This window comes from Globicephala melas, chromosome 3 (assembly GCF_963455315.2).
Source record: "Globicephala melas chromosome 3, mGloMel1.2, whole genome shotgun sequence".
Taxonomy (NCBI): Eukaryota; Metazoa; Chordata; class Mammalia; order Artiodactyla; family Delphinidae; genus Globicephala; species Globicephala melas.
Genome location: NC_083316.1, coordinates 146,954,140 through 146,978,846, shown reverse-complemented (window position 1 = coordinate 146,978,846; position 24,707 = coordinate 146,954,140). Strand labels below are relative to the sequence as shown.

The 24,707-nt window shown below is 49.1% G+C and overlaps 1 protein-coding gene and 1 pseudogene across 5 annotated transcripts in view; both read left to right on the top strand.

Annotated features, from left to right (window-relative positions):
- The window catches only part of SH3PXD2B (SH3 and PX domains 2B), a 111,874-nt gene that overhangs the window by 23,353 nt on the left and 63,814 nt on the right, over positions 1–24,707 (top strand). For all 5 annotated transcript variants that reach the window (XM_060296606.1, XM_060296607.1, XM_060296605.1 and 2 more), the window contains exons 2-3: positions 9,000–9,080; positions 22,311–22,386. In XM_060296606.1, coding sequence (XP_060152589.1) covers positions 22,311–22,386 — 76 coding nt within the window. In that variant the 5' untranslated portion in view covers positions 9,000–9,080. The remainder of the gene's footprint in view (positions 1–8,999; positions 9,081–22,310; positions 22,387–24,707) is intronic.
- LOC115838797 (U6 spliceosomal RNA) lies at positions 9,190–9,289 on the top strand (annotated as a pseudogene).

The window sequence follows — 24,707 nt, the reverse complement described above, 5'->3', positions numbered from 1 at the left end:
TCTCCTGGAGGTGGGGTCCACAGATGAGCTTTTGGCATCTGCCAGGGGGCTCTTTTCTTTTCTGTCTTCCAAAAGCAGTCTAAGTTGAAGAAAAGTGGCCTCTGGAGGCCCTGGGACAGGGTGGTCCTCAGAGGACAGGGGTCACTGTGGCCCAGGCTACATGACACCTAATTCCATCTATGAACAGGTGGGATTTTTGACCCTCTTTATGGCAGCTCCTGGCAAGTCAGACTGACCTGGGACTCCCTGGGATGGTCCTCACCCCCAGGTAGAGGAGGGAAGGCCAGGGCTGCCAGAGCCCCGGCACCAAGCAGGCTCACATGTGTGGTGGCCTAGCATTTGCTCCCCTGCACTCAGGCTGAGGCCCAAGGGTTGGGGTGCGAGGTGGCAGGGTCTCCCCCCCAGACACCAACGGGGAGGGATCAGGGCCCTGACTCACCCAGCAGCTGGGAGACCTGTGCCCCAGACTCAGGTGAGCTGGACCTGTGTTCCCAGGCCCTGGAGGGACAGTCCCTCTGCACCCCCCTGGGGCCTGGAGAAGACAGTGGAAGAGGCAGCGCCGGGGGGGAGATGGGGACAGATGGGGACTGGAGGGTGGGCTGCAGGAGGGGCTCACCTGTAGAGACAACGAGCAGGGGCGAGGTCCCCTCAGCTTTATGTCCCTGTGTTTAGCTCAAAGTGAGGAGGAGGATGATAGCTTCTCTTCATGGAACATTTACCGTGTGCCAGGCCCCAAGCCCAGCACTCTCCATGCATTTTCTCATTTAATCATCACACTGTAACGATCCCCGTTTTTTACGGAGCAGGAAGCTGTGTCGCAGAGAGGTAAAGCTGCTTTCCCAATACCATGCAGCTAGTTGAGATGGAGGCAGAGGGTGAATCCAGGCCCTCTTAAGCCCTGAACTCAAAAGCCTCCCAGCAGGCTCTGAGGAAGAGGTAGAAAAATGAGCAGCCATCTCGTTGGTCCAACGGTGGCCCAGCTACTGGGTGGGGGCGTGATTCCCTGGTGCAGCAAGGCCGTCAGGGTTAGAGGTAACCTGGGTCAGAGTCCTTGCTCTGCACTGTGTAGCCTGTGACCTCAGGCAAGTCACTGCACTTCTGCGCCTCTACCCCTCTCTAGGACAACGTGGGAGCTATTAGCCTGGCCTGCAAGCTCGCGAGGATTTGGGGGAGACCAAGACCCAGTCATCTACCCACCTCGACCCCAAGCACCGTGGCGTGGCTGACTTAGAGGAAGTTTAGAAACCCAGGACTTCTGGCCCTGGTGACGCAGAGGCCCTGTGAGAAACCCGGACCTGGGGAGTCTAGAATTTGCAAATCACGCAGGCCCTGATGCTGAGGTTGTGTAAGAAGGGATTTTGCTGGTGGCTAATTCCGGTTTAAGGCCTCCTCCGTGGCCCTAGGACACCAGTGTGGTCTCTGTGCTTGCTCATTCCCAGAGGGAGGGGTTGTGGTGAAGCAGGACAGGAGCCAGAGAGGGCTTGACTTCTTGGCATCTTCGTGTCTTCTTCATTTTTTTTCCACAAAGTACAGACTTTCCATTGTGCTCAGAGCTGGGCATACAGCATTCGGTGTATGTACAAGACAAGCATGGTTCCTGCTGTCAGCAGTTGCTGTAAAGTGTAGTCGACTTTGTGATGGGACAGTAGGTGCCAAGGGGCATGCACCAGGGAGACCCAACCTGATATTGGTGGGGCGGGAGCAGTCAGGGAGGGCTTTCTGGAGGAGGTAGCACTTGAGCTGTGCCCTAGGAGTAGACTTGTAGACCATCCCACATTCTGGATTTATCTGATTGTTTCCTTACGTGTCATTTAGCTTGCTCCTCTCCCTCCTGTACTTCCTATGAAGTGAAACTTAGGTCAAGAGACTTGAGATTCAGGTTAAATATTTTGGTGACGATACTTGACAGAAGGTTTTGTATACTTCCTATTGCATCACCTCAGAGTCTAATTATCCCTCTTATTGGTCACGCTAGGTTTGATCCCCTATTACAGTTGTGGTCGCCAGATCTCTCCCTTGAAAAGGGACATTTTTCCCTTTGCTACGAGACTAATCCCTGGGGTGATATCTTCACCCCGTATGACTCTCCTTTTCTCCAACAACCTTTCACCCCATGGTTCAGCCTCCATCAAGGATCTTTCCAGAGTGGCTGTGCCGTCTTTTTATCCCCCCAGCAATGTCTGAGAGTTCAGGTGGTCCCACATTTTGGTCAGCACTTGTTTTTGTCAGTATTTTTTTCTATCTTAGCCATTCTAATGGATGCGTGGTGATCCTTCATCATGGTTTTAATTTGCCTTTCTCTAATGGCTAATGATGTTGAATATCTTCTCATGCACTTACTTGCCATCCATATATCCTCTTTTTTTTTTTTTTTTTTTTTTTTTTTGCGGTACGCGGGCCTCTCACTGCTGTGGCCTCTCCCGTTGCGGAGCACAGGCTCCGGACGTGCAGGCCCAGCGGCCATGGCTCACGGGCCCAACCGCTCCGCGGCATGTGGGATCCTCCTGGACCGGGGCACGAACCCGCGTCCCCCACCTCGGCAGGCGGACTCCCAAGCACTGCACCACCAGGGAAACCCTCTCTCTCTTTTTTTTTTTAATAAATTTATTTATTTTATTTTTGACTGCGTTGGGTCTTCATTGCTGCACGCAGCGTTTCTCTAGTTGTGGCGAGTGTGGGCTACTCTTCGTTGCAGTGTGCGGGCTCTAGGTTTGCAGGCTTCAGTAGTTGTGGCTCGCAGGCTCTAGAGCGCAGGCTCAGTAGTTGTGGCACACAGGCTTAGTTGCTGCGCGGCATGTGGGATCCTCCCGGACCAGGGCTTGAACCCGTGTCCCCTGCATTGGCAGGCAGATTCTTAACCACTGCGCCACCAGGGAGGTCCCCATATATCCTCTTTGATGAAGTGTCTATTCCGATCTTTTGTCTATCGTGTAATTGGGTTGGTTGTTTCCTTACTGTTGAGTTGTGTTTTTTTTTTTTTTAATATATTCTGGATATAAGTTCTTCTTCAGGTATGCAGCACGTGATTTGAGGGCTACACCAGGGAGAAAGTTATAAGTGTCACTTCCAGGCAGCATGACATGCACTATGTAAATCTCTGAAGGAAATCTGCTTATTTATTTATTTACTTATTTATTTAAATTGTGATAAAATATACATAACATAAATGTTACCATTTCAACCATTTTTAAGTGCACAGTTCAGTAGCGTTAAGTACATTCACATTGTTGTGCAGCCGTCACCACCATCCATCTCCACGACTCTTCATCTTCCCAAACCCATTAAGCACTAACTCCCCATTCCGCTTTCCCCAGCCTCTGGCAACCACCATTCTACTTTCTGTCTCTATGAATTTGAAAACTCTAACTACCTAGTATAAGGGGAATCACACAGTATGTGTCTTTTTGTGACTGGTCTTTTTCATTTAGCATAATGTCCTCAAGGTTCATCCATGTTATAGCATATGTCAGAATTTCCTTTTTTAAGGCTGAATATAATATTACACATTTTGCTTATCCATTCGTCTCTCAGTGGACGCTTGGGTTGTTTCTACCTTTTGGCTATTGTGACTAATGCTGCTACGAAAAAGTCTGCTTTTAATTGCTTAACACCAGGCCACTGAGTATTAACTGGGTTTGGGATATAATCCAAAAGCCAAGGTCAGATGTGTTAGGAATGCTTTGGTTGCACGTAACAAAAACTAACTCATACTGACTTTAAATAAGAAAAAAGGTTTGGGCTTGTGTGTGTGGAATATCCGGGATGCCAGGTCCAGGGGTTCAAGCAGTGTCACAGGACATGCCACTTTTCTCTCCCTCTGAGCTCTGCTTGCTTCTGTGCTTTCTACATCTTAAATCACGGTGTAGAGTTCTCCCAGCTCGCCACTGCAGTGGGGAAGAGGGTCTCTTTCCTGATCATGCCATCAGAAGTCCCAGAATTGAGTCTCATCAGCCTGGCTTGGGTGACGTGCCCATCCCTGAACCATTGTTGGGATCAGGGACTGGTAGATTCTGGTTGGCCGGGCTTGGGACACATGATACTCCCTATCACAAAGACTAGGGGCGGGAGAAAGGTGACCCTCCAAGGGAAATCAGGGGCTATTACCAAAAGGAGAGAGGAGGGACCAGATAAGGAGGAATACCGGTTACCTGCCATGAGGGAAAAGCGAACTGCACAGCTCACGTGTGCCGGGCATTGGCAAAGCCCTATATGTACCTTAGTTATTGCAGTGAGTCCTCAGGGGAGATTGCTGTCCTCATTTTAGAGAGAAGGACACTGTGGCCAGAGAGATTGGTACCTTGTGAGTTTCACCAAACAGCAGGGCTGGTATTAGAACCCAGTGCATGGGCTCTTTCACCAGCCCCCAAACCGTGGGCAAGGCCAAAGCCCTACATTGGGACAATTCTCATCAAAAAGTTAGATCTGTGCCTAAAAATGCAGACATTGTGCTCAGAGGTTGATTCCAATAAACCAGTTAGATCTGCTACAGAGTTCTTGTACCATAGGGACAGAACTTTAAAAGTTGTAAACAGGGCTTCCCTGGTGGCGCAGTGGTTGAGAGTCCACCTGCCGATGCAGGGGACGCGGGTTCGTGCCCCGGTCTGGGAAGATCCCACATGCCGCGGAGCAGCTGGGCCCGTGAGCCATGGCCGCTGAGCCTGTGCGTCCGGAGCCTGTGCTCCGCAACGGGAGAGGCCACAACAGTAAGAGGCCCGCGTACCTCAAAAAAAAACAATTGTAAACAAGGGCTTCCTTGGTGGCACAGTGGTTAAGAATCCGCCTGCCAATGCAGGGGACATGGGGTCGAGCCCTGGTCCAGGAAGATCCCACATGCCACAGAGCAACTAAGCCCATGCGCCACAACTACTGAGCCTGTGCTCTAGAGCCCGCGAGCCACAGCTACTGAGCACGTGTGCCACAACTACTGAAGCACGCCTAGAGCCCGTGCTCCACAGCAAGAGAAGCCACTGCAACAAGAAGTCCACACACCGCAACAAAGAGTAACCCCTGCTTGCTGCAACTAGAGAAAGCCCACGCGCAGCAACAAAGACCCAACTCAGCCAAAAATAAATAAATAAATAAATATTGGGAGATTGGGATTGACATGTATATACTAATATGTATAAAAGGGATAACTAATAAGAACCTGCTGTATAAAAAAATAAATAAAATTCTAAAATGCTGGATAAATAAAATTTTATAAAAATTAAAAGAAAACTAGAAAATATTACTGACAGAAATGAAAAAAAAACACCTAAATAGAGTGACACACCTAAAAAAAATAAATATAACTAACTAAATAAATAAATTTTAAAAAAATTTTAAACAAGAGATCAAGAATGAATTATGTAAGCAGAATTTTTTTTTTCTGTTTATGGGTGTATGTTTTGGGTTGGTTTTAAAATCTTTGATGATATTTTATTTTATTTTTTTCTTGTTTTTAATCCACATTGGCATTGTCCTTCACAGATAGTCATACAAACTTTGTTTATACATCCCCCAGGATGGGGACCTTTGGTAGGGTATTTTCTGGGACTCCATTTACCCATCTGGAAGGTGGGGCCATTGGGTTGGCTGAGTTCCATGGTCCCTTTCAGATATGGAAAAGCCCCGTTGCTAGTTTCCCTGCCCCTTTTCAAAACCATTTTCTGCACAGCAGCCAGAGGCATATAGATGGATATTTTTTTAAAACATACATTAAATTATGTCAAACGCCTCCTCCCCAGCCCCCTGCACCCCTCAAAACTTCAATAGAATAAAAATCCCTCACCGTGGCCTATAAGCCCTATAAGACCCTTGTGATACAGCTGCTGCCCCTCCTGGCCACATCCCCTTCCCTGACAGCTCTGTCCTGCCATAATGGTCTTCTGGTTCCTCAAACATTCCAAGCATTTTCCAGCCTGCGTGTCTTCATTTGTACTTTGCATTCTGTCTGGAATACACTTTCCTCAGCTCTTCCCCAAGCCAGTTCCTCAGCCTTCAGGTCTCAGTTCAAAGGCTGCTCCCTCAGAGGGACCTTCCCTTCCAAGAACACCCTCCACCACCATCCCCATCCTGCGCTACCACAGCAGGCTTTGGGGTCCTTCCTAGCACTTACTGTAACTTAAATTATATACATATTTCCTCATCTGATGGTTTACTGCCCATCTTCCCACTGTCCAAGGGCAGGGTCCGAGGCTGTCCTGCTGCTCACTGTAACCCAGCACCTGGCAGAGGGCCTGGTACACAAGAGGTGTTTAATAAATGTTGCAGAGTGAATGAATGAATGGGAGCCACTCTAAATCGACACGCCGGAGGCTTGCTTAAGCAGCATTGATGTTTTCTTTCTTTCTCTCTCTCTCTCTTTCTTTCTCTTCGTTGCTGCGCATGGGCTTTTCTCTAGTTGCGGCTAGTGGAGGCTGCTCTTCGTTGCGGTGCGCGGGCTTCTCATTGCGGTGGCTTCTCTTGTTGCGGAGCACGGGCTCTAGGCGCGTGGGCTTCAGTAGTTGTCGCACGCGGGCTCAGTAGTTGTGGTGCACGGGCTTAGTTGCCCCACGGCATGTGGGATCTTCTTGGACGAGGGCTCAAACCCATGTCCCCTGCATTGGCAGGCGGATTTTTAACCACTGCACCACCAGGGATTCCCCTGTTTTCTTTTTAATAAGACTAACGACTATTCAGGTGCCTTTGGAGACAGCTCTTTTTGTCGTAAAATCACTTTTCCAGGGTGACTCTGCCTCCCAAAGGATGCCCTGCCCTGTCTTTTGGCTCTATGAGGCACCCAGGACTAGTGGACACAAACAAGGCGGGGGGAGGTGGGATACCTGAATCCCTGGTGTTGAAATAGTCTGTCTTTCTGAACTGGGGCCGGGTAGACACTGGGGACTCAGAGTGAAGGGTACTAAGATTTCTTGAACTTTTCCTCTCTGCAAGGAGCTCAGAGCTTTACCTCTGATAATCATCACAATTCTATGTAAGATGGGCTCGATGACCCCGTTTTACAGATGGAAACTGAGGCCCTGGGGGTTAGGAAATTGCGTGAGTCTAGAGTCCAAATGCCTTCCTTCCTGCCTTGCTTCGCTGAAATGAAATAGATGTTGGATTTAGAGTGGTTGTTCCTGGTGAACCCCTTAGCTGGGCATTCAGGGGCACCTCACATCTTGTCTTGATTTGTCTTTACATTTTTCATCTCTTCTCACCTGGAAAATCTTCTCCCATAAGTCCCTGGTGTTCACAATGGGCTCTGGCTCTGGCCCCCCGTAGCTCCTCCTTTTCCTGTTTTGAATGAAGGTATCCTAGCAAGAACTCATTTGGGAAGAGACTTTGTCTAAAACCGCTTTGGAAACCACTGCTAGGCGTGGTCCCCCATACTCCCTGAGCTCGTCTTTGCTCCACCATCATCCCTTACCACCGACGGTCTCTTCTTTCCTCTCCTGCTATCTAGATCTACATGTCCTTCAAGGTACACCATGATGACTTCAAGCTTCAGAGATCTCTCCCGCCCCCCCTTCCTGCATCCGTCAGGACTAAATTACATGTGTCAGAAACCCAGCTTAAACTGGCTTCAGAAATAATCCCAGAGTGTGGGTGTTGCCCAGGATTTACTGGCTCAGGAAACTGAACAGACAAGGAGTAGATAGAGCTACAGGCAAAGCTGGACCTAAGGGTCAGACTGTGTCATCAGGATTCCACGGATACTTGCCTCATTCTCAGGCAGGCTCCTCCCAAGCGATGATGAGATGGCCCCCTGGCATCTCCATGTTGCATCCTAACAGCCTAGCAACCTCAAAGAAAGAGAGCTTATCTTTCTCAGGGGTCAGAGCAGAAGTCCCAGGGCTGATTCTTACTGGCTGTGATTGGCCCGGCGTGGGTCATGTGCTCACTCCTCAACCAATCACTGTGGACAGTGGTACCCACCTTGGTGTCTAAGGGACTGTGTTGAGGTAGGGAAGGAGGCTCCCAGGAGGAAAGTCAAGGCACTCTGGTTGAAGGAAAGGTTAATCAGTACTGGGCAAAAAATAACAGACGTCCCCTGCGTACATGTTACTTATCTTCACTTATGCACGTGCTGTCTCCGCAGCTTACCCTCCACTCACAGAGGCAGGGACCCTGCCTGTGTACCCCCCTGGCCTCTTTAACAACACCTAGCCCCTCGTGTTTATACAGCATTTCTCTGTTTCCAGATAGCTTTCACATATGTATGTTTTAAGTGTCAGAATTACCCTGTAACCACAGATAATTTGTGCAAGCCAGGAATGGATGTGCTGATCCCTTCTCCCTTGAGTATCCAGGTGGTGTCCAGGGCCACCAGAGCCCCCAGCCAGATGCTGCGACCTCCTGCTGCCACCTTGGCTTGCCCGAATTTGTTGTCAATGCATTATTTTCTGTGTGTGCTGTGACTTGTGACAGAGATTGAAAACATGGCCCTGTGGTTTATGAAGTGGCTGTCTCCATCCTCCGTCTTAATCGAGTCCTCACACTCTCCCGGGAGGCAGCGGAAACAGATGCTGTTAACCCAGTTTACAGATGGAGAAACTGACATGCAGAGGGAAAAGATGAGTCAGCCCAGGCCCTAACTGGAGAAAATGGCGTGATGGCGTAGCTTACGAGAAATACAAGAGAGCTAAGAGCCGCAGGTTGCTGTGCCTTCTGACAAGTCCAAGTTTTAAGAATGATACTGACAAAGGAGCCAGCCCTGTGGCTTTCTGAATTGAGTGGGGAGTAAGAGATCGTGAGAGTAACAGCGTCTCCTGAGATGAGCAGGGTGCTTATGCTGTCCTATACCTGATTTCATGTAATCCTTTGCACAGCTCTCAGAGGTGGGGGTATTTAGACCTATCTTATTGAAGAGGAAGCTGGGGCTCAGAGAGAGCAAGTAACCCGTCCAAGTCATACCGCTGGTCAGGGGCAGAGCTGAGATTCAAACCCAGGTCTTTCTGACTCTGAACTGCTTTGGTCTTGAGTCCTGGAGGTGGAAAGACCCCCTTGGTGTTCACGCCTGTCTCCATCCCTCTCTGCAGGTCTACATCATCCGTGTCACGTGGTCCAGCGGCTCCACGGAGGCCATTTACCGGCGCTACAGCAAATTCTTTGATCTCCAGGTAAGGATTTGGGGTCTCCGGTGAGCTGCAAGGTGGGGAAGAGTTTATTTGGACTTACTTTCCACTTTGACTTCACAGCCACAGTGTTCTTGTTTAAAATGATGTCTATGCACTCACCTCAGCAGCACATATACTAAAATTGGAATGATGTAGAGAAGATTAGCCTGGCCCCTGTGCAGGCGTGACACGCAAATTTGAGGAGCGTGTCTGGGGACACGCTGGGGACATAAGTAATGGGCTGTATTGCCTTATGCTTTGATATTCAGTATTTTCCAAATAAAGGCTCCTGTTGAGTGCTCCAGACGGAGGCTGACCTGGAGACCGTTTCTGTTGGCCTTGAAGTGCAGATCTTGAACTGGTGTAGTCGTGTTGAGTGCGTTCAGACCTCGTGGACCTGTTCTGCTCTCAAGACAGACCCACGTCTGTTGCCTCACCTTGGCCTCCTCTTCCCATCAGCCTCCTTGCTCGGCTCCTAAAATGCCTGCCGTGCTCTCAGGGCACCGTGCTCGCCTTCTTCTCTCCTCCGAGGCCTTTGCATTAGCTCTTCCTCACCTGGAACACCTCCTGCCCCCTCCAGCCCCCTCGTGGTCTCATCCTCTGGGAAGCCTGGTCTGACTTCATTCCCTGGCCAGCGAAGGCCACCTCCTCTGCACCCCACAGCTCTGCATCCCTCTCTCCTGACTCTATTGAAGTTGTCTGCCTGTCCCCCTCTAAACTAGGACTCTCATGGGCAGGAACCACATCTTCATTATCCTCTCTTTCCTTCATGTTTTATTCAAGGACACTGTATGTATCCAGTGAATGTTTGGTGAATGAATGAATGAACAAACGAAGGAATGAACTATAACCCCCATGAGCGCCACCAGTCTCACAGGAAGCCTATGTGGACAGCTCTGTGTAAGCCCCTCCCCAGGAGGGTAAACGATCTCTAATCCATGGGTCAGCACCAAAGGCCAGCAACTCAAAGCAAGTGTGTCATGAAAAGTCACAGTGCCTGATATGATGTAACAAAGTTCTTTAGAAAACACAGACCTCAGGAGGAGATGGGAACTTGCCCGGCTTCCTGACTCCATGAGTGTTCCCTGCCACTTGGTGAGGGGCTCACATAGCTCACAGGCCAACGTAAGGCCTCATCGAGATGACTGTCTTCTTTCCCTCTGTGTACCAGTTAGGATCCTTTGGTTGCAAGGGACAGAAACCCAACTCAAACTGGCCTAAGTAGATGGGGGGATTTAGGGGGCTGGTGTGACAGAATGTCCTGGGAGAAGGAAACTGGCAGGCTTCAGGTGAAGCTTGATACAGGGTTCTCCTCTGTGTCCTCTCACCCAGCTTCTTCCTCTTGTTCTGAATTCCCAGTGTCCTGATGTTGCTTTATCCTCAGATCCCACATGGTTGCACAATGCTCTGGGCTCACACTTAGCAGGAAAGAGTGAAAGGTCACTTTGCAGAAGTCCCAGCAAACACAGTGTTGTGTTTCATAGGCTCATCTCGAAGCCAGTCGGTATGGTTGAGGAATGTGATGGCCAGTGGGCTTATCCGGTCCCTGCTCTGCCTCTCAGTCAGGGAGGTGGGGACTGAGACCTGGAGAGAACAGCTGTGATCCGATGTAGAGAAGGCATTGTAGGGACATCAGGAGACAGCCCGGGTCCTCCACACACCAGCCTGTCTTTCTGCCTTCCATGTTCTCTCTGGAGGTGATATTAACCACCATCATCCTTGGTTGAACAGACCTAATCTGTTCCTAAAAATGTCAAAGAGAGAATTTTCAGAGCCTGTGCGCCAATATTTTAAAAGGGGGAGGGGAGATAATAATGTGCCCCTAACCTGTTTCCCCAGTATCACCAAACAATCTACATTATAAATTGCCAAGTCATTGCATACTGGACAGAAGTTGACACCAGTTACCTAATTGCTTAATATGTAATGAACTCATAAGTGACGTTTTGTGTTCACTATGCAACAAACCAAACAGTATCATATACAAATGATATTTTTCTTCTGGTCCGCAGCAAACATGTACCAAATGTCAGTACCCAAAGAGGCTCTGTGTTAAAGATGTTAAGATACCATCTAAAAGGGACTTGGCAGGAGCAGACACGGGCATGGGCGGGGGAAGGGCTGACCCTGGAGGAAAGGCAGGAAAGACGATAGCAGTAATGCCCAACACCTCCGAAAGTGGTCCTGCGTGAGAAAGACAGATCCATACCCCCTTGCTCAGATGCAAGAGTGATTGATGTGATCCATTTCGGCAGGTCTTTAGAGCGTGGGTGTCGGGTAGATATTTTGCAAGTCGCTAGACTGATTTTTCATGCACCGAGGGTCCATGTTACAGGGGCAGCAGTGCTACCTATATTTTTGCTTTCAGAGGCCTCTTGCCTGCCTGATGCTTCCAAGAAGGAACAGAGGGGGCAGAGATGAGTGACATGGGTGATTGCTAGCCTAGGGCTTATTGGCACCCACAGAGCAGACACCCACTCAGCTAGCTTAGGTGGGGGTGGACTGATGAGAGGAGGCCAGTGTGCCCCCACGGAAACCAGAGCCGGGAGTACAGCGGCCTCACAGGGGCCCAGAACCAGCGACAGAATGACCCACTGGAAGCCTGGCAGCTCCCGGGCCGTGTGTCCCGTGGCCACAAGCTCTCCCATCGAAACTGCTCCCTTTCCCGCCAGCCCCTCTGGACCAGCTTCTTCCGCCAAACAGCACCTTCAGTCCCCAAGTTGAAGTGCCCTTCCCTGGGTCAAGGCACTGGAGTTGGTGGGTTCGGCTCCAGTCTCTGGGAGAGAGCATCTGAGTGTCAGCCTCCTGGGTCAGAGTCCACCCCCCCGAGCCTGCTAGCTGTGGCCAGAGGGGTGGGGCGGGTGGGACAGCATCATCTAGAGGAGGAGATTCAATGAGAAGAGGGTGGGGAAGAGGCCCTGGTGGCGCGGACAGAAATGCTCGCTGCCCTTTGGCAGCCTACGGGCCAGGCGGTGTGTGGGGAACTTGACTGTGTTACCGAGTTCCCTATTCCAGCCTCGCCCGGGACTTCAGACCTTGACTTCTGGGGTTAGGCAAACCTGGGTTCATTCACATCTCAGCTTTGCCTTTTCAGGTCTCAGCTCAGTGTCACCGCTGTACGTTTCTGAGCCTCAGTTTCCCCATCCACACACTGTATTAAGAATGAAAGCACTTTGCTCACATCTGCCGTGACAGTTCAGTCAGTTGTGCTTTGCTCGGTAAGCGTTATCTGTCATCTGCTGTCGCTCTGCTCACATGGGATTTGCCCAAGGTGACATTGTTTGGGAACGTTTTCGAGCCAGGGTTGGATCACAAGGCATCCTGGTCTGAAGCCTGCATTCCCTCCACTCTCCTGTTCAAACTCAACTTTCTTATTTCTACCAGAACTTAAAAGTGAGGTTTCCTCCCCTCCAACCCCAGCATAATTAGTAAGAATTGGAGGTTTGCTGCAACATAAATAGCTGCCTTAGAGTCTCCTCCCGTAACAAAGTCTTCTAAAGACGGGGCTTAAGCCAGCTTTAAAGAGTCCCAGATGGGCAACTGGAGTGGGAGAGTCCTGGAATTCCAGAGGGTCCTGCTGTCCTGGAAATGGCCTGCCCTGCCCCCGAGCCCCGCACCTGAGAGAGGGAAGCTGGAAGAAGGGGCTGATCCCAAGGACCAGGCAAGGAGGCCGGCCCGCATGGGGCTGCGACACCCTGAAGTTGGATGGTTTCATGATTCCTCCCTCCCTGTCTGGCGAGTAGCCTGGGCTTTTGCAGCAGTAACTTGGCCGAGAGCATGGGGAGGGTCAAGCTTTCGTGGAGGAGCAGCTCGGCCAGTGTGGCGTAATGGAAACAGCAGGCGACTCAGTCAGGAGACTTGGGGCCCAGCCACCTGTTCTGTGTGGCCACGGGCACACCCCTTAACCCCTCTGTGCCTGATGGTGATTTCTTCATCAGTAGCATGGGGCTGATGCTAGGGAAACAGCCGGCATTCCTGAGGTACTGCCTGCTCAGCATCAGGATGTAGTGACTCATTTAATCCTCATGTCAAGCCTATCAACTGATACAGATGAAGAAACCCAGGCTCAGAAAGGTTAAGTCATTTGCCCGAGGTCACACAGCCGATGAGCATTAGAACTCGGCTTTGAAGCTGGGCAGGCAATACCGGGGTCCACAGTCTTGGTCACTCTGCTCTTACCAGTGGCTACTTCACGAGGCTCCTTTGGAGTTAAAAGTGATGATGTGTGTCCGGAAGAGGCAAATCCATTGAGACAGAAAGCAGATTAGTGGTTGCCGGGAGCTGGGGGGAGGGAGAAAGGAGGAGAGACTGTTAATGGGAACTGGGTGTCTTTTTAGGGTGATGAAAATGTTCTGGAATTAGATAGTGGTCATGGTTGCACAACCTTGGGAATATTCTAAAACCCACTGCATTGAACACTTTAAAAGGGTGCATTTTATGGTATGTGAAGTATATCTCAATTTCTTTTTGTAAAAAAGTGATGATGTGTGTGAGAGCAGTTTCTGGGCTGTCGAGCCCTGAGCTAGTGTCAGCTGTTGGGATTATTGATAGGCGTGGGTTGCTGCTAGGAATTGGCATGAAGATTAGAGCAGGCGGTGATGCCAGTTTAATAGAGTGGTTAAGATGCTGGGCTTTTATCCAAATGCTGCCACTTCCTGGCCATGAGACCTTGTTTTAGTCAGAAGTGTTTTAGTTGCAGATGACAGAAACCCAGTCCATATGGATTATTCAAAAATTACATTGATTAGCTAAATGGAACTGAGAAGACTAAGGGTACTTGGCTTCAGGTATGACTGGATCTAGGTGCCACAGGGTGAACCAGGACCTGCCTTTCTCCACTTCTTGGTCTCCTCTGTGTCCAGGCAGGGTGTTGTCTGGTATGGTGGCAGCCGCAGCTCCCAGCTGTATCCAGCGGTCAGCTCAGTGACTTCAGGGAAAAAGAGAACACCCCAACGGTTTCAGCACAAGTCTCATTGGTTCCTCTTGGGTAATGGCCAGGCCAGTCAGGGCCAGCCCAGGAACTGGAGTAGAATCAGCATCAATCCATGCTGACTAATAGAGGAGTAGAAGATTCCCCAGAGGAGATCAGAGACCTGCTGCCAAAGAAGGGAAAATAACCTGTAGATGACAAAAAAGTAAATGTCCCCTCTGGTGGGGGCAGGACACTCAGGCAGAGGAAACAGTCTGCAGAGAGGCCGCTGGGGTAGAAGAAAGGAGCATGACTCAGGCTCCTACATGGGAAAAGAAACTCACAGTCAACCAGCAAGAAAGTCCCCTTTCTGACAGATCACCTTCTGATATGATTTCCCAACTCCCTTGTCTTAGGAAAGCTGGACTCTGATAGTCATGCCTACCACTACTGGTTAACATCTGGCAACGTGTCTCACTCACGTGAGGGCGCTCTGGCAACGTGTCTCACTCACGTGAGGGCGCAGGCGGTAGAGCCCTGGGCTTGGAGTGGGAAGACCTGGTGTCAGGTCCCAGCCCTCTGTCTGACTGGCTGTGTGGCCTTGGGCAGGGCCCTCAGCCTCTCTGAACCTCTCTTTCTGCCCTCATCTGGGCACACTCTGGAGAGTCTATCAGAGTGTAACAGAGGGAGCTGGCCTCCGAACAGGGCACTGGGTGGGGACAGGAATGCCTGGAGAGCTGAGGGCAGCGCCTAGCGGAAATGTGGTTGGTTGAGTGACGTCATAACAATATCGGCAACTGTTTACTACAAGGCACTAGATGTCCATATATACGCCATCTCATGTAGTCCTCACTTAGAGGCCTGAAGTCAGTGTTGTGTCCACGTCACAGATGGGGGAAGGGAAGCTCAGAGAGGCAGAGTCACGTGCCTAAAGAGGAGCATGGCTGGACTCAGGCCCAGGTGTGGTTGAGTCTGAAGCCTGTGCTCCTGCCTCCCGAAGGTCCAGGATTGCCTTCGAATCTGTCTGCTCTTAGAGTTCTGTCCTCTGAAGGCCCGTTCGGTACCTCCCTGTGAGATGCAGGCATAGTCTATCCTGCAGAGGACTGCTCTGAGCAGAGCACGAGCCCTGCACAGACACGCCTCGGATGTGTGACGGGTACACTTTACCCTGTGCCACGTGACCTTTGCCCTCTGAGTTTTCCCACTAGTTCATTGCATCCCCCAGGCCAAGGGTCATGGTCATCCCTGGAGCCAGGTCTTCCCTCACAGAGGGCACAGTGAAATGTTTGCAAGTGTTCAAAGAGTGTCCTCTGTGCCAGCCAGGGAACTCAGGCAGGGCTTGCTTCCTGGAGGAGGTGACATCTGAGCAGGGTCTTGATAATGAGTAAGGAGTTGCCCCACTGACAGGATGGGGGAGGGCATCCCACACAGAGGAAACCATGTGTGCAAAGGTGCAGAAGTGTGAGAGAGCAGGACTGTGAGCTGGGCATCTTGCAGAATTCCGACAGCGGGGGTGGCGCCAGGGGGATGCACAGAGCCAGCTGGCTCACCCTGCCCGGCAGGGAGTTCTCGAGAGAAGCACCAATGACATGTGTCCTGGAAGCAGGAACACGCCATGCTTAGGGGACTGCTTCCAGGCACGGGGGCTTTCCGGGGGATCCGTTTCCCAAATGCAGCACATCACAGAGCTGAAGGCAAGCCGGAGGCGGCATCTTGATCCGTGCCTTTGTTTTTCCCCAGAGAAGGGAACCGGAGACGGGAGAGGCTGTCCCAGGTCACACAGCAAACATCGTTTGTTTCCAGTTTCTGTTGAGATAGAACTGACCTGTCCCCCTTCTGAGAGTTTTGTAGCCCCAGATGCACTTAATGAGCTTTGGGGACTGTCTGCCCAGAAGCCCCCAGGCTCCACCGCAGAAGCCAAGGGGAAGGGAGTGTTTTTCTCCCGTCTTTTCTGGGAGCAGGTGTAGGAGGGGCAGGGCTGAGGTTCTCGCTCCCTAGGCGGGCCTTGCCCAGCTGGGAAGACATCCCAGCGAGCTCCTAGTCAACACCTGGCCTAGGATTCCACCAACCATCTATACCCAGATACTGCCTTTGCTGAACCCTGAGACACACTCTTTCCCCAGACATTGTCTTCTGAAATTGGGGTGTGCCTCCCACATGTTTTATATGCTTAATGGAATATTTGTTCCCTTCCATCTGAAAAGCCGTTGCCATATTGATGGTATAGAGCTGAGAAAATACGGTAGCTGCCTTTTCTTCATACAGCACAGTCATCCCTTGGTATCCCTGGGGGAATTGGCTCCAGCACCACTCCCTTCATGCCCCTCGCCCAACAGATACCAAAATCTGACGATGCTCAGGTCCCTCGTGTTAAATGGCCTAGCATTTGCTTATATCATCCTCCCGTATACTTTAAATCATCTCTAGATTACTTATAATACCTAATACGATGTAAATGCTATGTAAATACAAGGTAAATGCTATGTAAATTGTTGCCAGCCATGGTAGAATCAAGTTTTGCTTTTTTGGAACTTTCTGGAAGTTCCCCCCCCCCGAATATTTTCGATCTGCCATTGGTTGAATCTGCAGATATGGAACCCAAGGATATGGAGGGACCAACTGCAATTCTTAATTTGGAAAACAGAAAGAGGCAAGGTGTGTTGGTCAATTGCGTCTAAGGTCCAATGCAGGTTCTGTTGCCGCCACCTGGAACATAATTTCTCCTCTCCTAGACAATGGCTGACCAAACCAGTTAACCACTTTTTCATTCATTTGTTCATCCATTGATTCATTCATTCTTTGCATAAATATATCCCAAGTGCCTACCACGTACCAGTGAGGGGGGCGGGGCAGGACACAGGGCAGCCTAGTAAGGGGGTCGGGCTGAGAACATGCTGCCCTGACTGGGAGGGACAGCAAGGAGGAAAGAAGTGGACGGACAAGGAGGGGCGGCAGGCTCCAAGGGGCATGTCCAGGGGCATGCCGACATTTAGACAAAGCAGCTCATCGAGGGGACAGAGTCCCCAAAGACAGCCAACCACATGCTGTAGAGCAGGCCCAGCTATGTTGTAGCGTCCTGCTCTGAGAACCATGCGACTCCCCGCCAGCCTGCAGCTGCCCACGATGGTCACCCCGGCCCTTCTGCACTGCGTGCTCTTGCTCTTCTGGGACGCGAGGCCTTTGTCATAGTGAGGGAGTAAACCCCTCCCAAGTCCAGTCTGCCGCTAACACAAACCACGTGTGGACCTCCACGCCAGCCTCCACGGTATTTTCCTTGGACAGCCTGTCTCCTCTCCCTCCACCACAAGCTGTGTCTTAAAAACTGCTGATGGAGTGTTCTCTCGTTCCCCTTGTGATGTGGCAGCTTGACGTGGCTCCCCCTCCCTTCCTACCCCCCAAGACTGACTCACTTTCCTCCTCAATTTTCAGTCCCCTGCACCCTCAGCCCAACTTCCTTTTATTATCTGGGGGGAGGGGTGTGGACTTTCCAGTTTCCAAGGATACCATCTGCAGTTGGACTTTGCCCGGCATGCCTGTGGTCCTGCCGCTGCAGACATCCCGGGTCTGGGGGGTCCCTACAGAGGGTCTGGAATGCCACCCATGTCTGTTTCAAAGCCTGTGAGTGCCAAGTGTGACAGTTCCCTGGATAGAAGCAGCCTGTGGCCTGTGAACCCAGACACACTAAGACCAAAAACAAAACAGCTCGCAGGCCTCTGATCACCTGTCCTCGCGAATAGTAGTCATACAGATTGCAGTTACCGTTGACGGGAGGATAAAATGAAATAAAGCTAGATACGGCTAAAAGAGGAGAATGAGTCCAGCCCTGTGCCACTAGTCACCTGAGGCTATTTCAATGTAAATTTAAGTTAATTAAAATTAAATAAAATTAAAACGTCAGCTTCTCAGTCGCGGGAGCCACATTTCAAGTGCTCAGTAGCTAGCCCTCCAAGGGCTGGTGGCTGCCATAAGGGACAGCAGAGATATAGAACATCTCCATCATCGTAGAAAGTTCTATTGGAAAGCCCAGCTCTGGCCACTGAGGAGACCTGGGTAGTCGGAGGAATTTTACCAACCTTAAAACACAGCCTCGTTGTGGAATATTATTCAGCCTTAAAAAGGAAGGAAATTCCAGCACATATTATGAAACGGATGAACCTTGAAGACATTATTCTGAGTGAAAGAAGCCATACACGAAGGACAGATACTTATATGCAGTGCCAAGCATAGTCAGATTTATAGAGATAGAAAGTAGGATGGTGGTTGCCAAGGGCTGGAGGAGAGGAATGGGGAGTTAGTGTTTAATGGATATAGAGTTTCAGTGTGGGATGATGTAGAGGTTCTGGAGATGGAGGGTGGTGATGGTTGCACAACAGTGTACTTAATGCCACTAAATTATACACTTAAAATAGTTGAAATGATCGATTTTATGTTATGTGTACTCAACACAAAAACACACACACAGTCTCAGTAAATAATGAACATTTTTCCCAAATAATTCTCAGAATAACATTCATTGCAGGCAGAGTGCAAGGAGGGGGCATTTCTTGTTGAGCACCCAGTGCATCCCCACTTAACAGTTCACATACAACATCATTTACACAACCCCCCTGCCCGGCAGACTGTGTCTGTCATTCTGCAGGTAGTGAATCAGACTCATCAGGCGAGGTCTCTCGCCAAGGACACACAGCTGGCCTGAGGAATCATTAGGATTAAACCCCAGGGCTGTCTGGTCCCCAGGGATAATGTCTGTGGTTAGAGTTTGCAACATTAAACCCAGGTCCGCTGCCTCAAATTTAATAACACTTGGGGAGACACTTCAGCTCTTTGAGCTCCACTTCTTTGGATAGAAGCAACTGAGGACACAGGGTGGGAGAGTAACTCTCTAAGACAGAGCTGTGAAGACCACAGGGAAATACAGTGCTGGGCAGGGCTTCTTAAGCCAGTGTGTGCACATTCAGATAGGGGCTAAGCAGGAACCTGGGAGAGCGCATATAAGTGGGGTACAGTGGACAGATTACCTTTAAAAAAAAATAGTTCCCCTGAATGGTGTTCCAACACTGTCTTCACAAATAAAATTGAGAAGGAAAAAAAAAGATAGTGTTAGGTCAAACCTATAAATCTCTAAAAAGATGCTGCAGCTAAGATTGATTAATCACCCTGCCTTTAAAAAAGAAGCACGCTGTTTGCCTGTGCATGGAATATGAAACTTACCTGGTCTCAGGCTGATTTTTCATGTTCATGTGACACTCCGAAGCTGCCTAAGAGAGTGATCTCAGGGGAAAAGAATGGGATTTAGATTAAGATACCTGAACTGGCTGGACCACCACTTAGCTGTGTGACCTCAAACAGTTCATTGTGTCCTGCTCCCCAGTTTCTCCATCTGTGACATGGGGGTTGTCCATTGCTTTCACAGGATTATTATGAAGGACAGATAAAATCATACGTCTGAAAAGGATTAACTGTAAACAGTCAAACCAGTTAGTAGTGGTTACTAATTATTATTTAATATTAGTAATGTGAATATTATTAATCGGAGGTACTCAGCAAACATCTGAAGCTGCCCCCACTCCCAAATTTCACTCAGATGCGTTCATTGGTCTAGCCAGTTTTTATTGAGTGCCTACTATGTGCCAGCATTGAAAAGCTCCTGGATTCAAAAAGGGAAGCCTCCCTTTCCAGCAAGGCCCACTGTGGCCTCACCAGCTGCTGAATGATGTTGAACCAAGCATTTTCCCATCACCGCACAGCACAGAATAGGGGCCAGTTGGAAATCACAAATAAAACCACAGCCTCATGGGCAGCCCTTTAGGGTTGCCAGCCAAGCTGAGTCTGACCCTCCTACGCAGGGGTGTCACATAAAACAGTGCTAAGGAGGCAGGGAGCTCCAGCCTGGATAAATGGCCCTGTTTCCTGAGCGCTGGGGAGCAATCCTTTTTAATTGCCTTAGTAGCATCTCAGAGGCGGGTGAGGCAATGGCAGAGAAGCTGTGGGCTTCTGTCTCTGGCCCTGCCCCTTGCTGGCTGCAGGCCCATGGCAGATTTCTTCACTCCTCTGGACTTCAGTTCCCTGGATAATAATGTCCACCTTGAATGGGGTATTCTGCAGATTTCGTGAGAGGATATGTCTAAAGAATCTAACCTGTGCTTGGCATGTGAACTTGTTTCTCTTCTCTCCCACTTCAGGTCTCTCCTCCCTCCCCCTACACTATAGCTGTGCTTACTTCTCCAGGCTATTCGAAGCTGCTTTTATGCTATCAGAGGGATACATCTTTTTTTTTTAATTGAAGTATAGCTGATTTACAATGTTATGTTAGTTTTAGGTGTATAACATAGTGATTCAGTATTTTTGTAGATTGTACTCCACTATAGGTTATTACAAGGTAATGGCTATAATTCCCTGTGCTGTACAATATATCCTCATTACTTATCTATTTTATACATAGTAGTTACTATCTGTTAATCCTATACCCCTGATTTGTCCCTCCTGCCTTCCCTTTCGCCTTTGGTAGCTACAAGTTTGTTTTCTATGTCTGTGAGTCTGTTTCTGTTTTGCATAAACATTCATTTGTATTATTTTTTAGATTCCACATATAAGTGATACCGTATAGTATTTGTCTTTCTATGACTTATTTCACTAAGCATAATATTCTCTAGGTGCATCCGTGTTGCTGCAGATGGCAGAATTTCATTCTTTATGGCTAATATTCCATTGTATGTATGTATGTGTGTGTGTATATGTCTATGTGTACACACACACACACACACACACACACACCCCACATCTTTGTTTTTTTTCCTCTCGTGAATTTGTTTTTGTTGCTTCTTAATCCAGTTGTCTATTGATGGGCATTTAGGTTGCTTCCATGTCTTCGCTATTGTAAATAGTGCTGCTATGAACGTTGGGGTGCACGTATCTTCTTCAGTATATACCCAGGAGTGGGATTGCTGGATCATATGGTAGTTCTATTTTTAGATTCTTGAGGAACCTCCATACTGTTCTCCATAGTGGCTGCATCAATTTACTTTCCCACCAACAGTGCACAAGGGTTCCCTTTTCTCCACATCCAGAGGGACACATCTTGAGTGCCAGAGTGACTTTCTCCTTGAGGTAAAATGATGGGCCACATTCAGCCATCACTTCAGGAGGCTCAGGACTCCCTTTTCTTCTGCTTGAATCCTGGGCCCATATACTAATCAGGATGGGTTACGATATGCTGCTATGACAACTAGCCTCACTGTACACAGGGTTTATTTCTCACTAGGGCTACATGTCCATCAGAGGTTGTTGGGGGCTCTGGACCCTTGCTGGCAGAGAAGCAACACTCTGGAGCATGGCCATCACGTGGCAGATGGAAATGAAGAGTGGTGAAACAAGCACCAGTCCTAAGTCTTCCACCCCAAAGTGAGCCACGTCTCTCCTGCTCACAGTTAATTGGCCACGTCCCACTTCAAGGGGGTGGGGATGTACAAATCTACCAAGCGCTCAGGAGAAGAACCAGAAATCTGGTGACAGCATTTATGACCACACAGCCCAGCTTTAATCTGTAAAGCCATGTTGGCAGTTGGTATCATTATGGCCAACTAAGGATGAGGCCCGAGGTATGTCACTTCCCCCGACCGCAAGTAGCAGATCCTGGTGGCTTTGTATATCCAGTCAGATACTTCACATTTATTCCTTAAAATGTCAGAGAGGCATTTAACATTATCAGAAAACATGAAAGGTTTTCGTTTTGGGTGCCCCATCCCTGTGCTTCCTCTAGCCTCACAGCAAGCCTGCACCTACCTCTCTAGATGCTTCCTACACCACCCTGCAATGACCATTCTACTTTTCAGTCTCTCTCTAGACACTGAATCTTTTCATCGCTGCACCCCATGTGCCTGACACAGAGCCAGGCATGGAGCTGAGCCAGCCTGGGGAATTCTTAGTGAGGCAGGGGCGTGTCATGATCTCGCAGGTGATGATTAATTGAGTCTCCATAGTTTGTTCCTGAACACAGCCTGGCAGTTCTTAGGAAACAGGATGACCTGCCGTCTGTGGAATTCTGGGGGCTCTGGGGCTGTTGTTCATGCTTCAGGTCCTGTGGCTGGAGCGCCCGGGGGAACTGAGAATGGTCTCTCCCAGCTCTGAGCCTTCACTAGTCTGGCAGCTGTGGACCTAGAGGATTGTTTGCATGGATATCCTAGGTCCAGTTGACACTGCCTTCCCCATTAGTTTGGAAAGCTGAACAAAGTGAACTTTTAGATATCGAATCACACAGTTCACATAATTCCTTTAAAATGTCAGAGATGCATTTATCAGGTTTTTTGGTTATTCTCCCCATTTAGATGCAGATGTTGGACAAATTTCCCATGGAAGGAGGACAGAAGGACCCCAAACAGCGGATCATTCCCTTTCTTCCAGGTAAGTGAGACACATGCTCTCAGATGGGGCCTCTGGGCTCCCAACACAGCTCTCAGATCTCTCCCCTCCTCCTCCTTGAGGCATTGTCCCAGTGACCAGACCTTAGTCATTTGTTGAAATCAGTGCCTAAGGATATGGGCTTTGGAGTTAGATGCTATGCTATTTACCAGCTGCTTGACCTTAGGCAAGACACTTCACTTCTGGGATCCTCGGTTTCTCCCATCTCTAAAATGAGAATAATTCAAGGTCATACAGTTTGTGTAGTGAGTGGCATCTATTATAATGGCTACTGTATTTGTTTTCTTTCTTTCTTTCTTTTTAATTGGGGTATAGTTGTTTTACAATGTTGTGTTAGTTTCTACCATACAACAAAGTGGAGTTCCCTGTGCTATACAGCAGATTATTAGTTATCTAGTTTATACATATTAGTGCATATTTGTCAATCCCAATCTCCCAGTTCATCCCAGCCACCCCCCACCCCCTGTATTTGTTTTCTGTCCTGCATAACAAATTACCACCCAGTTAGCAGCTTAAAAGGATACCCATTTACTATCTCACAGCTCTGTTGATCGGAAGTCCAGGCAGGCTCAGCTGGGTTCTCTGTTTAGGGTCTTAAAAGACCAAAGTCAAGATCTTGGCTGGACTGGGCACTTACCTGGAGGTTCTGGGGAAGAGTCTACTTCCAACCTCATTCAGGCTGTGGACAGAATTCAGCTCATTGCAGCTCTAGAACCCAGATACCTGTTTCCTTCCTGGCTGTCTGTTGGGAACCCCCTCAGCTTCCAGAGGCTACCTGTATTCCTCATCCATCTTCAATCTGGCAACAGGGCACTGAATCTCTCTCCCGTGCTTGGAATCTCTGACTTCCCCTCCTGCCACCAGCTGGAGAAAGCTGTCTGCTTTTAAAGGCTCATGTGATTACCTTGTACCCACTTGGCTAATCCAGGATAATCTCCCTCTCTTGAAATGAACTGAGGTATATCATATAACATGGAGTGAGATTCCATTGTATTCACAGGCTCTGAGATTAAGGTGGGACATCTTTGGGGGGCCATTTAAGAAATTCTGCCTGCCTGCATACCTGCCTGAGTGGGCCAAGCACCTTCTGAGTGTCAGGCACTGTGGAGGAGTTAATGCAACCATGGCTGGTCCCTGCTCTCAAGACATTCAGTGTCCCCTTCCCCCCAAAAAAAATTCTTACCAAAGGAATAATGTCAAGGCTTCAACTCAAAAAACTGGGTTACCCAAACCAATGTTATAGCTTCAACTAATAATAGCTACCATTTATTAGATCTCTGTTGTGGGCCAGTCACTGGGCTAAGTGCTTTACATTCATTAGCTTGTTTAATCCTTAGAACAATCCTGAAGGGCAGCCATTACTATGCCCATTTCACAGATGAGGAAATTGAGGCTCCAAGAAATTATCATCACTTGCATAAATGGCAGAGCTGGGATTCAGTCACAGGTATGGCAGGCTCAGAATTCATGCCCAAAGTCAGACAGCCCAGGTTCAAATCCCAGTGCCCCTAATCATCTACTCTGTTCCCTTGGGTAAATTACTTAAGCACATGGAGTTTCATTTCTACATTTGCACATTGGAGATCATAGTTGTTCTTAAATGATAGAGTTGTTAGGAGGATTAGGTAAGTGCCTGGTATGTAACTAGCAGCAATTAAGCACTTCCTAGTATCTTTATGTACAGGTAATCGGCAAATTGGCAATCACCCTAAATTACAAACATTTAGAGCTGGCCAGCCCTTTAAATCTTTTTCGTAATGCAGACAAGGGGGCAGGCACTGAGATGGATCACCCAGGGGCCCATTCTCCCCTCCCCCACTGCAGGATTCTGCAATCAGCACATCGTGTCATCACTGACTGAGTTTAGAGACAGGGTAGATGTATTTGCCAGGCCCCCATTTACCGGAAGATCATTGGCCTAAAAAAACCTCATGTTTTTAGTTCTTCCACGGGGAGAGAACACTGGAATTTTTTTCCTTATTGGAGGAAAGCCGGTATGCCAGCTGCAGTAGCCACATCTCAGCACCTGAAGCATGTGCTTTGGAGTTCAACAGGCCCAGTCCTGTGACCTCCAGCATACGACATCTCCCCCCCACCTTTGAGCCTCAGTTTCTCATGTGTAACATGGGACAGTGACCCCCTGCTTCACAAGCTTCTCTCCCTGGCACATGGAAGGTTCTCAGTAAAGGCAGAAACAGGGTCCTGGGACATTCCTTTGGAATTTTGGGGCCTTTCATGTCTTGGAGTCCTACTTAAATGATCAATCTGGAGATTTAAGTTGAAATGGGCTCTAAATGTATATT